Source organism: Uloborus diversus, chromosome 6 (genome assembly GCF_026930045.1).
Source record: "Uloborus diversus isolate 005 chromosome 6, Udiv.v.3.1, whole genome shotgun sequence".
In the NCBI taxonomy this organism is placed as follows: domain Eukaryota; kingdom Metazoa; phylum Arthropoda; class Arachnida; order Araneae; family Uloboridae; genus Uloborus; species Uloborus diversus.
In genome coordinates this window covers 109,138,835-109,152,137 of record NC_072736.1, presented here as the reverse complement: position 1 = coordinate 109,152,137, position 13,303 = coordinate 109,138,835, and the positions used below count along the sequence as shown (strand labels likewise).

At 32.7% G+C, this 13,303-nt stretch overlaps 1 protein-coding gene across 1 annotated transcript in view; it reads left to right on the top strand.

Moving 5' to 3' along the window:
• The window catches only part of LOC129224643 (ras guanyl-releasing protein 3-like), a 90,561-nt gene that overhangs the window by 18,816 nt on the left and 58,442 nt on the right, over positions 1-13,303 (top strand). The window contains exons 2-3 of the mRNA XM_054859126.1: positions 9,735-9,878; positions 11,698-11,806. Of these exons, the coding sequence (XP_054715101.1) occupies positions 9,735-9,878; positions 11,698-11,806 (253 nt within the window). The remainder of the gene's footprint in view (positions 1-9,734; positions 9,879-11,697; positions 11,807-13,303) is intronic.

Below are 13,303 nucleotides of genomic sequence, written 5' to 3'. Positions count from 1 at the left end.
AGAAATTACGCTTAAAAAAAAAAGAAAAAGAATGAAATCTTTTCCCAGACGTTTAAAACGAGTTATTAATACTGCATGATATTCTACTAATTAATAACTTAATCAAAAGTTAGATTATTCAATAATATATAGACATTTTATAAAGTGTACGAAGACTTTTGTGAGATAAAATTTCCGGCACTTTTCGGTTTTTGATTTAAAAAAAATTAAGTTTTAATATTTTTTAAAAACTTTTCAGGCAGTTTTGTTAAAAATTGGTCATAGATCTTAAAATTAAATACCTATTCCAAAATATTAATTCTAACCAATGATTTGGGGCCTATTTCGTTGAAAGTCGTAGGTGTACGAAGACTTTTGGGAGCCACTGTATAAATGAATGTTTGTCTGTATGTCATCCATGAGCTCAAAAACTACCCGGCAGATTTGGCTGAAACTTTCACCGTTTGTTATTTTTGGTACTGGGCATGTTTATAGACCAGGTCGAAAAAAATCCGATCGATAGTTCCTTTTTTATTCCAATTTAAGTCACAATGCATTGGATAAATACGAATAAAATTATCGGCTGCAGAAATTAATTCGCGTGAAAGATCTCACTGATAAGAAGTTAGCTGTTGCCATTTTTCTTGAGTTTGAACAAATAAATTCTTTCTTTATTGTTTTATGGCTTTTCATGCTACGGGGGGATTTAAAACTTTTTCTATTTGATATTTTTAGCGATTGATTGATCTTGCAAACTGCGTGCGTACAAAATTTGAGTATAGTCACGGCTTCACTTGATACCTGGACCGATTATTATGAAAATTGCTATATATATGTATTTTTACACGGAGAAGATGCATAATATGCTCATTGAAGCCACTCGCCATCAGGTGGCACTGCAGAGTAGCAACTTTTGCCCCGTTCAACCGATTGTCATGAAAATCAGTATAATGATGTATTTTTTTGTTGGCGTAGCAACGCGCGTCGGGTACAGCTAGTACTATATAAGGAAAGGGATATCAGTAATATTTTAAAACCCTTTTTAGTAGCATAATGTTTCTTTGAATATTCAACATTTAAAAAAATGATATTGTGTGTAAAAAATGGCAAAATTTGTTCCTGCCTCTCGGAAAAAAAAAAAAAAAACGGCACGCTGAACTTCCTAAAAAGAGTAAACATTTTCAAGGTCAGACTTCATCTCATCAGAACCGCACTATATAGTTCCCAGGAACAAAAATCACATACGTAAGTTCAATAAGTAAAATTTCGCATAAAATTACTGCAAAGTGCAGGAGCTGGAGTACAGAATTAAAAAATATTAATAATAATAAAGTAAAATAAATTAAATAAAATAATTATAAAGTAAGAAATAATAAAGTCAAAAAAGCACAAATTGCAGATTACTGCAGACACGCGTTTCGGCGTTACAGGGAACGCCTTTTTCAATGTAAAAAGTAATGAGCTTATGGATGAAAAGACATTCGAAAAAAGCCATTTTTAAGGTATTTATTTATCTTAAAATACACATATAGTTTGAATTTTGAGATCTTGAATTCTCAAATTATGTTTTTCGCTATCATGAATTGCGATAGTGTCCTACTCGTTGGGCTCCTTGTTTCAACTAATGGCTTTTATCGCGACCATAATTTAAATTTAAGACGTCAAAATTCAGATGAATGCCAGGGGTTGGATGCTGGATATTATGAGCGGGATGCTTGATGTTGTGTGCTAAATACTGGTTTCGCATAAAAAGTATTGTATAAAGTAGGGAAAGTCGTTTATAAATAATTCGATTCAGAGGCTCATAGCCACCTGCATTTTAAGCATTAAAAAATAAAATCAAAGGACGGACGTCATTCAACGTTCAAGTGAAAACGATAAGCAATTCGTGATTGCTCAAAAAAACTTTACAAATGCCTAATTCCTAAAGTACGGTTTGAAAATAGTTCTTAACTATTTATTGCATTAGTTTGCTTTCTAATGTATGAAATAAAACAAATAACATGTTCCTTTAAAATTCCTATGGTATAATATAGCTAATCTAACAACGAAATAACTTTGCTCGTGTTTTTAATAAGTTTTCTGCAGTGAAATTTGCACTCAGAGGCAAAATATGAAAAAAAGAAAGAAAGAAAAAAAGACGCTTACGTTCAAGGCCGCAAATAAAATAAGATTGAAAAAAAAAAAAAAAAAAAAGATTCAAGGGGGGAGGGGGAGAATGTGCACAAATTTAAGGGCACCATTAAAAAAAAAAAAAAACACACAGGAGCTGAGGTTTGAGGAAAAAGGATCAGGTTTCAGGTTTTAAGGTAAGAAAAACCAAGGCAAAAAAGAGAACGCAAAATAAATAAATAAATAAATAAATAAAAAATAAAATAAATAAATAAATAAATAAACCCAAAGGTACTCAGATATGTGGGTGCAAAATAAAAAAAATGAAAAGAGAAGAAAACGAGGTGCACAGGTTCAAGGACGCAAAACAAAATAAAAGAAAAGGAAAAAAAAAAAAGAAAGAAAGAAACGAAGGCGGAAAAAATAATATTAATAACATTAAAAAAAATTTAATAAATAAAGGCGGTCAGAGGACGTCCGCCCCTGATTTCACATGATTTAAATTTTTTTGTGTTTCTTTTTTTCTGAACTTGTCATTTATGTTAACTCCATACTAGCGCAAATCTATCTTATATCTTCCCTCATAAATGAGATAAAATCTTTGTAAACTCTTGTAACCTCTTTTCGTCATAAGACTATTTTAGAGATTCACTTTGCGAAATCATTTACACGCAAAATAATTTATGCTATGTAATTATTGCATTTATCTCGGGAATTATACAAAGAATCTGTTACGGAATCGGAGATGGAAATTAAAACTTTATCCCGAGCGTGACGTCAGTGGATATCTCACTGTTGCCATGGGAACGGCGCGCACAAACATCCGGGCATGTATTTGCCCAGTGCGAACGAGCGAACGTCATATTTGTCCACTTGTATTGCATTGCCGTGCAAAACATGAGTGAAAATATAATTTTAATCTGCTTTTAATTTTCTCATGTATTGTCAGTGCTCCGTGATTCTTACTTTTGAAGCAATGCCGAATAATTACCGAACATGAGCCGTAGTAATGCCTGAAGGTGAAGAAGGTAAATAGTGAGGAAAAAAAAGCACTTGTTTGTTTGTTTATAGAGAGGTTTAATTTATATTTAGGCCTAAGTTTTTTTACGCTTTCGTTTTAATTGAAAGTTAGTAAAATATTTATCTGCATTTTCAATAAAAGTTTTATATTTAAGCTCATTTTTGGTTTTAAACGACTTATGTACAAACCATATTTGTTTGCTTATTTAAATATCGTATTTTTAATCATTATTATTTTGTCAAATGTTTTTTTATGTGCATTAGATTAGCGTACAAATAAATATCACTTGATTTCCTGTCAACTTGGTTGCATGTATTTTGCTGAAAACATAGCATCATTTATCATTTTTAATCAGTTTGTTAAAATCAAAACAAAGTACATTTTTGTGTTTGTAAATATACCTTGCTGAAATTATACTCTTTTAAAATTTTGATTGACATACAGTTGAATTTACAAGTGGTGCAATATTCATCAAATATTGATCTTTCTTTCAAAATTATTAGACCATAAATTATTTCTGTGGCATAAATAAACTAAATTAGTTGTCAAATTTTTTTTTTAAGTGTAAAGATACTTTGCATAAAAGGAAGTACCTAACTAACAGCTCACATTTAAGTTTTTATTGAATTTCCAATGTGTTTAGTGTTTTTAGTAATGAAGAAAAAATATAGGCAAGAAGAAAAATGTTTTAGTTTAGGAATATATTTGGTGTATCACTAATTATGTTTGTTTGGGCTCAGTGGCATATAGCAAAACATTTTTATACAATGGTTTAATCCTGTATCATACATATATCAGGGTTCATACGCTCATGGGCGGATTTATGGGAGGGCAGAGGGGGGCAATGCCCCCCCAGTTTTGGGAAGACTATGTAGTAACAACACATCTTCCAAAAATTTAAAAATAAAGTTATTTTTTCTTTTTTCAATAGTTCAGAAGGGCATGGGTGGATTTATAGAAGGGGGCATAGGGGGCAGTGCTCCTCCAGTTTTGGGACGACTTTATGTAGTAACAACACATCTTCCAAAATCGTAAAACAAAAAAATCATGACTTTTTCTTTTTTGAATAGTTCAATGAAAATGAAGAGAAAAGCGAATGTTGTTTTCTGATTGGAAAAAAGAAAAGGGGGAAAAAAAGGAACATTAAATACAAATAGTACAGCTGTCAATGGGGTGCTGAAAATGTGTCTAAATTCGCTATTTTGAACTGAAAACCGTTTGCGCAAGTATATGAATGAAAATATAGGCTAAACGAGCTATACATTAAGCTGCAACACGTATAATAATTGACGATTATTTTAACAAATTAGAACCTAAAGCAAAGGGCAAAAAACTCCCCCCCCTCTGCATTCGCGCTAACAGAACGATCTACTCGTTATGATTTGTGTCCTCATTTAAAGTATTATTTGTGCATAATATTTATGTTCTTAGTAGATTAATTGGCCTTTTGAGAAATTCTAAAAAACATAGTCTTTTTACTTAGAGGGAGAGTACAATTTTACTTACTTTGTAAATACTGTTTAAAAAGTAAGGTAAGTCATAATCATCTAAGTCTAAGTGAGTCAGTCTTTGTCATTATTGAAAACTAAATAATTGATTTATCAAAAGTTTTGGAAAAATTTGCTGAAATTTTTTAAAAGTCTATAAAAACCTAACAAAGATTTGTAAAATCGTAAAAATCCTTTAGCCGTAAAAACTGACGAATTTTCGTAAAAATTACAAAAAAATCAAGCAAAAATCTGCAGGTAAAAGTGAATTACAAACAGGGCCGAATTTGCCTATAAGATAAAAAAAACTATTGCTTAGCGCCCCTGCTTTGAAGTGGGTCCCTAACTCCCAAAAAAAGTTCATGATTCGTTCCTTAAAAAATGAAAATTGCTTGAAAAAACTAATTTCATTTTTAAGTGCTTGAAAACCTTGAATATTTGGAAACGTGTGGCTACAAACCTTAAATTTAAAATTTTCTAACGAATGGTAGTGGGGGAGGAATGCCAAAATTTGTCAAATTCAGTTCCTTGCCACATCCTGTATTAAAAATGTAAAAATCATGGTTCACACGTTGGTAACATAGTATTTGAAATAAATTTTTGTGACTCACATGTTTCATATTTTCCTATTTATTCAATCCCGAATGCAATATTTTGGAAATTGTTTTGTATTGATTGCTTTTATCTTACTTCTGCATATTGTCTCTCTGTTTAGCACGGAAAAAAATACACACTACTTCTATTTCTTTTCGTTTTCTGCCCCACTTGCAACTGAAGAAAAGTTGTTGTCATGAGAAATCTACGGTTTCTTTTTTCTTTTAAATTTAAAATAGCTATTTCTTACAAAGTTAGAACAGGACTGTAAAAATTTACAATCAAGTACTAAAATATCAGACTGGAAAGTACAAATGAAGTGCGTTAAATAATTTTGTTTATTCTAGAGTCCTTGAAAATAATTAGATAAGTCTTTGAAAATCCTAAGCAAAGTGGGCTCCAATTACTTCTACACCATATTGTTAATCTGTTTAGCCAGGAAAAAAAATGATACACTACCTCTATTCCTTTTCGTTTTCTGCACTACTTATAATTAAAAAAAGGTTGCTGTAATGAGAAATCTATAGTTTACTTTTTCTTTCAAACTTAAAATGGCTGTTTCTTACAAAGTTTGAACAATACTGTACAACTGTATAATCTAGTTATTAATTTCTATGTCTATCCAATCAACCTTTATAACGCTTCAAAATGCAGAATTTTATATCCATTTTAAAAAATTTCCTGCGGGGCAGAAACCCCTGGTCCCCTAAAATTGGAGATATTCTATTTCCCACTTAAAAGGAAGCCCTGCGTCACTCTCGATACCAGCTCCCTCTCTTAAGGTCAATTCAAAAAGGACAGCATGAAAACACACATTAATGAAAACAACACACAAAAAAGTAAAGCATGGATTTATGCATTACAGGAAACAGAAAAAAACATGGGAGTGTGGGGCAATAAAAATGTTGCTCAAAAAAAAAAAAAAAATCCTGCCCCCCCAGGAACTCAGTCCTAAATCCGCCTATGCATACGCTCCTTCAAAGCTCCTCCAATACTCCTAGTTTTTTTTTTTTTTTTTTTTGAAGTGGCTTTCAAACTGCTGCATTTTTGTGCAAACTCCTTCATTTTTATTAATTTAAAGTCATTTTAGTTTTTTAGTCATTTACAGTCATTTAAAACTTATCAATTTGCTCACTTTTTTTATTTAAGAAACATTACGACTCTTATTAAGCTTTTGAATCTCTCCTCTAATCTTACAACACCAAAGATTTAGCCTGAAATTGAGTTTTTGGAACTGCAATTTAAAAAAATTCGGGGAAAGTATTTTGAATCCCATTTTTTCTCCTAATGTTATCAAAGATTGCACTTACCATTATGTTTTGAGAACTTCAATTTTGGAGGAGAGCCCCTGGGCACCCCCCCCCCCCTCTTAACATCATTGAAGTTCACATAATATTTCATAGGAATTTCAGTTTCAAAAAATTTTTGGAGGGCAGTATTCCTGAAATCCCTCTTCTTAATAGCGAAAAATTTAATTTAAATTTTGAAATTTCAGTTTTGAAGTATTTCAGAGAGAAAAGTCTCCAAACCCCATCAGGGGCGGATACAGAAAAATGTTTTGGAGGGGGCACGGAACTTGAATAGCACCTCCCTCCCTCTCCCGCCGCATTTGATGTTTCATAACAAAGTTTTATTTTTTTTAAGGATTCCTTTAGGTCAATGAGTCTACTTCTAAGTACATAAATATTATGCACGAAAAACTTAGAATGTGGACGGAAAACATCTTTAACATTTCAAGCTATTTAAATACTAAACCCAATATAATGTCTCTGAAATGCTACACAATGAGCGGCTTTACTTAGGAACATTGTCATAATGATTATAACACGAGGGCAGGGTTATTAAATAAATTCATACCTCACTTGAGTTCTTTTAAATTAATTTATAAAGAAAATCATAACTTCATAACATATAAGTTTTACTGAAGAATTCAGAAACTATTTCTGTGTGAAATTCAAAGCAATTGCTGATTTGTTCTTAAAGCCATGATACAGTTGAGATGTCATATTGATACAGTAGAACCTCGATTATCCGAGCTTCAATTAACCGATGTTTCTCTTAACCGAGCCGAAAATGGAGTCTTTTTTTTTCTCTCTTGTCTAAATACGTAAACTCTAAAAAGGGCGACGTGTTTTATTTCTCTGCCTGTGCTGCCTGCTGTTCTTGCTGTTCTGCCTCAAAAACTAACTTCTAAGAAACATAAGACACCCATATTTGGAGCAGATGACAGATACTAACTACACCAATAGATTTTTTTTTTTTTTTGCTTAAAAAATTGCTTGATCGAGGAACTATTGCTAGAAATTCCGGACTTTTGCAAAGAATGGCAACAGATTTAGCAACAAAGATGTACATTTAATAAAATGATGAATTTTCAATTTTAAACTAAATTTATTTTCTGGAAATTTTGTGTTTTTCAAAGGCGTCAGTTAATATTTAAATTTGTGCATTGTATACAAAATCAATTGACTTTTAAAACTTACTACAAGTTATTTTCTTATTTTAGTTTTTTAACGGTTGAACATTATTTTTACACATTCATTTTTATCCTTTAAAAAAATATTCTATTGTATTTTATTTAATACATTTTAAAAATTTGAGACCCTGACATGCTTTTGTACAAAGTTTTCACTAACCGAGATCCCTGACATCCGAGGCACCTGAGACCCCAGTTAGCTCGGATAAACGAGGTTCTACTAGTTCTACTGTACTACATGCCATTTCCATTAAAATCATGGTTTTTCATAGAAACTACCATAGGATTTCTTTCATTTTGCATTTTATAAGCTGAAAACGAAATCTATTATTTTGCAAATAGGTTCTTGGATCAAAATGATTCTTTTAGGTGTGCCTGCACATTAAAAAAAAAAAAGTGTTAATTACTGATTCCATCAAAGAAAAATTAGTGGACAAATCGCGATAATACGGTCCCTTGAATTTGAAACCAGTGAGTTAAATGTATTCTGCAACTCTGGACCCCTGACTCCAGTAATACTTCTTTAGCAAACAAAAATGCTTTTTTTCAAAATATGTTGTATGTGTTTTGTGTTCTTTTTAATTAACTACTTAAAAAAAATACCAAAGAAAGTTCAATTAAAAAGTAATAAATAAACTAGTGAAATTAATTCATCCTTTTGGGGGGGGCACGTTCCCCCTGGGCCCCCCTAAAATCCGCTACTGAATTCTATTCTTCCCCTAATGTTACCAAGATTACTTGTTATAGTTTGTGTAAGAGCTTTAAAAAAAATTTCCACGGAAACCCCACGCTTCCTTTTTCCCTAACATCACCAATGATCGTCTAAAATTGTATTTTTAAAATGTCGAATTCAAAAAATTTCGAAAGGCTCAAATCCTTTCTATCTTTTCTTAACATCATCAAAGATGGTCTACAATTACATGTTTTAGGACTTCAATTCAAAACTTTCCCAGGGAAGGTGCCTTGAATCCCATCCTTTACTCTGATGTCTAATGCAACTGAAGATGGCTTGCGATGGCATTTTTTAAGAATTCAATTTTGAAAATCTTACGACAAAGGCCCCTTAACCTCCCCTTACATCAACGAAGTTAATCAAGTATTGCTTTTTGTCAGCTATAATTTCAAAAACTTTTGGAGGGAGAAGCCCGGATCCCTTATTTCTGCTCCAATATTATACTTATATTTAAGCTCATATTTGCTAATTTCTCTCTCTCCTCACATATGACGTAATTCTCCTTATTTGTGTGCTCATATTCCAGTAACAACCCCCTCCTAAGCAAGAAGCTAAAAATTTCAAAGGTATAAGTCTGCCTTATGAAATATGGGCACCATTGCTGTAGCTATTATTATTAGAACAAATTGCTGGAATAGGTATTCATCAAGATGGCCAATGCCTGTTTTTTTATCAGATACTTTACTTATGTTTTATATAGCATTACATTTATATCCTGTAATATCTCCTTCAAAACTCCTTCAGTTTTTTTTCTAAAATTAAGTAAAAACCCTGAATATGCATATCCACAATGTACTGTTTATTCTCCTTAGCCAAGACCTAGCGCCGGTTTGCGCATGCATCAGGTCTGCTCTGATTTTATCAAAATAGGGAGGGAAACCCCGAAGTAAAAGGTGCAAAGTAACGTGTTCAGCAGTTCTTCCTATATAGCATCGAAAAAGACAGAGATAGCAAGTGCAAGCAGAAAGTGTTCATCCTCAGCCTATAGCACCTTTTTGAAATGGAATCTGTCCTGAGCTGTAGTTTTTGCTTTTGAGAATGGACAGTATGTATATAATATCAATGAACAAGTGTTTTCTGACTTGTTTGTTTTGAGGGTGAGATAGAAGAAAGTAATGTAATTTGAGTTGAGGATAGCCTAAGTCTTCTCTAAAAGGAGATTTCCGCAGAAGTAACGGATGACGCTATATCATTATTTGACTGTGTAGGCTCATGACCACGTAGGCTCATTTTGAGCCAAAGCAAGCCATGTTTTGGCTCATAGTGTTTCTCATTTTCTGAAGTGTTTGGTTCTGCTTATTATCTGTTAAAAAAGCTTAATCTATATTACAGATAATAATTATTATCCTGCTTGGTCTATCACCGGATCTAATAATCATGTGATGCTGTTAGAAGAAGAGCGGCCTGTTGTACCTGGAGTGACTGTCAGAGCCGCAACAGTCAGCGCACTTGTTGATTTGCTTGTTGATTCCTTTCGTAAGTTGGAGATTTTTCATTATCCAGTAGCTATAGGTAAAGTATTTATACATAGGGTAAGGTTAACCTTGGTGTAAGGGACGAAATAGCAATATATTTTATTACATTGCATATATTCTATTGTGAAATCTTATTAAAATAAATAACAATACAATGAAAAATATGTTTCAACAAATAAATTTTCAGTCTAAATTAAATTTCCATTGCATTGTTTAATTTCCACTTAGAAGCAAGGGGGTGTAATTGTTAATATTGTAAATTTTGAGATTACTAGTACAAATGGTAGAAAAAACTCAGATCTGTTTTGCTGAAAGATATATTGTAGACATTCGTTTTACGCTGGTTTATTTTACGTGATTTCAATTATACACGGTTTAAGATTTGACACCTTTACTTTATTTTACGTGGATGAGTTTCGGTTTTACGCGGATGCAGTAATGCAACAGATAAAATTTTTCCCTCTTTCAAAATCCAAATTCCTAAAGATTGCAGATTACGCGTTACCAACTGCATTTTGGTGTGCTTGGGCCACTGGAGACATTTTATGCGGTTGGTTCCAGAAGTCTTTCCAGAAGTAAAGTTATTAAACTCACACAGTTCAGAACTCATTGGAAGAAGAGCTTTTAGAAGTAACAAAGAAGGCCAAAACCAACGAGGATATCGACGTCGGTGAAGCACAACCAAAAATGTTCACATTGAAAATTTTGAGCCATTCCTAGATAATAGAAATGATCTTTCTGATTTGTTAGTAAAGGAAGATTCTATCATGGAAATGATGCAAGTGATCATGGATGCGTTAATGCTCTGCAAAGAATTACAGAGAAAAATTCTTACTGACTGCCAAAAGGCTTTCCTAGCCAGCTCCTCTTTATAAACAGGACACGAAATTAATTTATGTTTTTTTTATGCATGTTGTGCATAAAAGACGATATAAGTACACATTAAACTTATGATATAATTAGTCATCAATAGAATGAAGTATTTTGTTATCTACGGAACCAAACCCCTATTTTAACACTAGTATTAGGTCTCAATTTACGCGGTTTCGATTTACGCGGCATTTCCATGGAACATAACCCCCGCTTAAAATGAGGGTTTACTGTGTTACACTAGCAGGGCCGTCACCAGACATTTGTTTCGAGGAGGGTTTTACAAAACACTTTTCTTGTGAAATCTATAAGGTCAGTAAAATTTAGTATCAGTTGTACATTCTAATGATTTTTGTTACATTACATCCCTTTTTTTCTCACTGCCTCATATCTTATTTTTGTAAGTTTTTACTGCTATGATTAGATGAGTACACTTGCATTAGATGACCTTTCTAATAAGGGAGTGGACTGACCCTTCGGCCCGCGGGCCGATGCGCCCTCAAACCTGAACTTTTTTTTCCCCTCAAACCTGAACTTTTTTTTTTCACAAGCCTGTGCGATTTCGCCTTTTTTTTCTTTTCCTTAAACTCGCAAACCTGAGTACCATTAAGATAAATATCTTTGTGCTGAAAAGTAAAGTAAGAAATAACGCCGAAACACGGGTCTGCAGTAATTTGCTATTTGTGCTTTTTGACATTGTTATTTCTTACTTTACTGAGTACCATTTTTTTTTTCCTTCGTTTTTTTTTTTTTTGCTCCTTATTTTTATTATTTTTCCCACTTTTTTTTGCAACTTTTTTTTTTGCGCCCTCTGGAGGTCAATGTTGGCGCCCTCTCGAGGGACCCAGTTTGCCCCTGCTTTCTAACAATATCAAGTCAAATTGCCGAATGCATAGTTGTTATTTAAAACTAATAATTTAGATCAATTTAAAATGTATTGCTTTCATCAGTTCCTGTTGGTGGTGTGAAAGAGAAAGAATGCAGTTTTCCACGCATCATGATGCTCATGCACCAATGGTTCATCTCATCAGAAGACCTTGCACAGTCTCTAATAGCTCGATATCCTTTTGGAGATTTCTTGTTACTCAAAATATCTTTCATTCCTGTCTTCTTCATCTTCTTTTTTTTTTAAAGTATTAAAAAAAAAAAAACTCTTGAATTTAAAATTTGATTTAAGAAAAGGTTGTATTCTGAGATATTAATCATATATACTATTGATCTGTGAAGGACAAATTTGTAAGTTGTATTGCACAACATCAAAGCTCTCCCAGGTAGCATTAACTCATGGGATTTTGCTCGGCCGATCATCGACTCCTCCTAAACTCATCGCGTAATGCACGCTGATATCGTTGCGATCAGAATCCGAGAACGGTTTTCGATGAGCTGTTTTTTTTCGGAAAACTATATCGCTACGATCAAATTTTCCGATGAAAATTTGCCGAGCTGCATTTCATCGGAAAAAGAGATCGTAATGATCAAATTTTCCGATGAAAATTTGCCGAGCTGCATTTCATCGGAAAAAGAGATCGTAACGATCAAATTTTCCGATGAAAATTTGCCGAGCTACATTTCATCGGAAAAAGAGATCGTAACGATCAAATTTTCCGATGAAAATTTGTCGAGCTGCATTTCATCGGAAAAAGAGATCGTAACAATCAAATTTTCCGATGAAAATTTGCCGAGCTGCATTTCATCGAAAAAAGATCGTAACGATCAAATTTTCCGATGAAAATTTTCTGAGCGAAATTTCATCGAAAAACGAAATCGTAACGATCAAGTTTTCCGATGAAAATTTGCTAAGCTACATTTCATCGGAAAAAGAGATCTTAACGATTAAATTTTCCGATGAAAATTTGCCGAGTTACATTTCATCTTAAAAAAAGTAGGTCGTTTAAATTTTCCGATAAAAATTTTCCCAATCTAAATTTTTTGGAAATCTCCCAACTGTTAAAATAGGATAAATTTTATTATTCGAATATCCGACTATTGATCAAACGTAAGGCTATACGGATCAACATTCAAGTTTAAGAATCGGAGGAAAAATGACTGAGACTTTGACTCCGAATCCGACTCCTGGATTTTGGAAGGGTTTACTTCAATTGCCGGGTCTACCTTGAAAATAAAAATTGAGTCATGTGACATATATTCAACAATTAGGCTTAAATAAATGAAAAAAAGATCATGCAAAATTTTCCTTCAAACAGTGATTGACAGATATTAAAATACTTTTAAGAAATTAAAATGCGAAAGATGTATTTTAAAAGCTTAACCATGGAAATATAAAATTAAATAAGTTTGAGAAATTAAATGCAAAATAAGGAAAGAAACAATGGATTCAAAAAATGTAACCGTGGAAAAGCGAAATTAAAAATGGTTAACAACTTGAATGAAGATGACGTTTTTAAACTTGATTGAAAAACGCTTGTAACTTTTTTTTCCTTTGGAGACAGAAGCTTAGTTTTTCGACCATAGGTTGAGATAGATCTGGAGCAAAAAATGTTGTTCTTTCCAATGGTGTCAAAAAGAAAACTGGAACAATTCCTTCACTTTTTATTG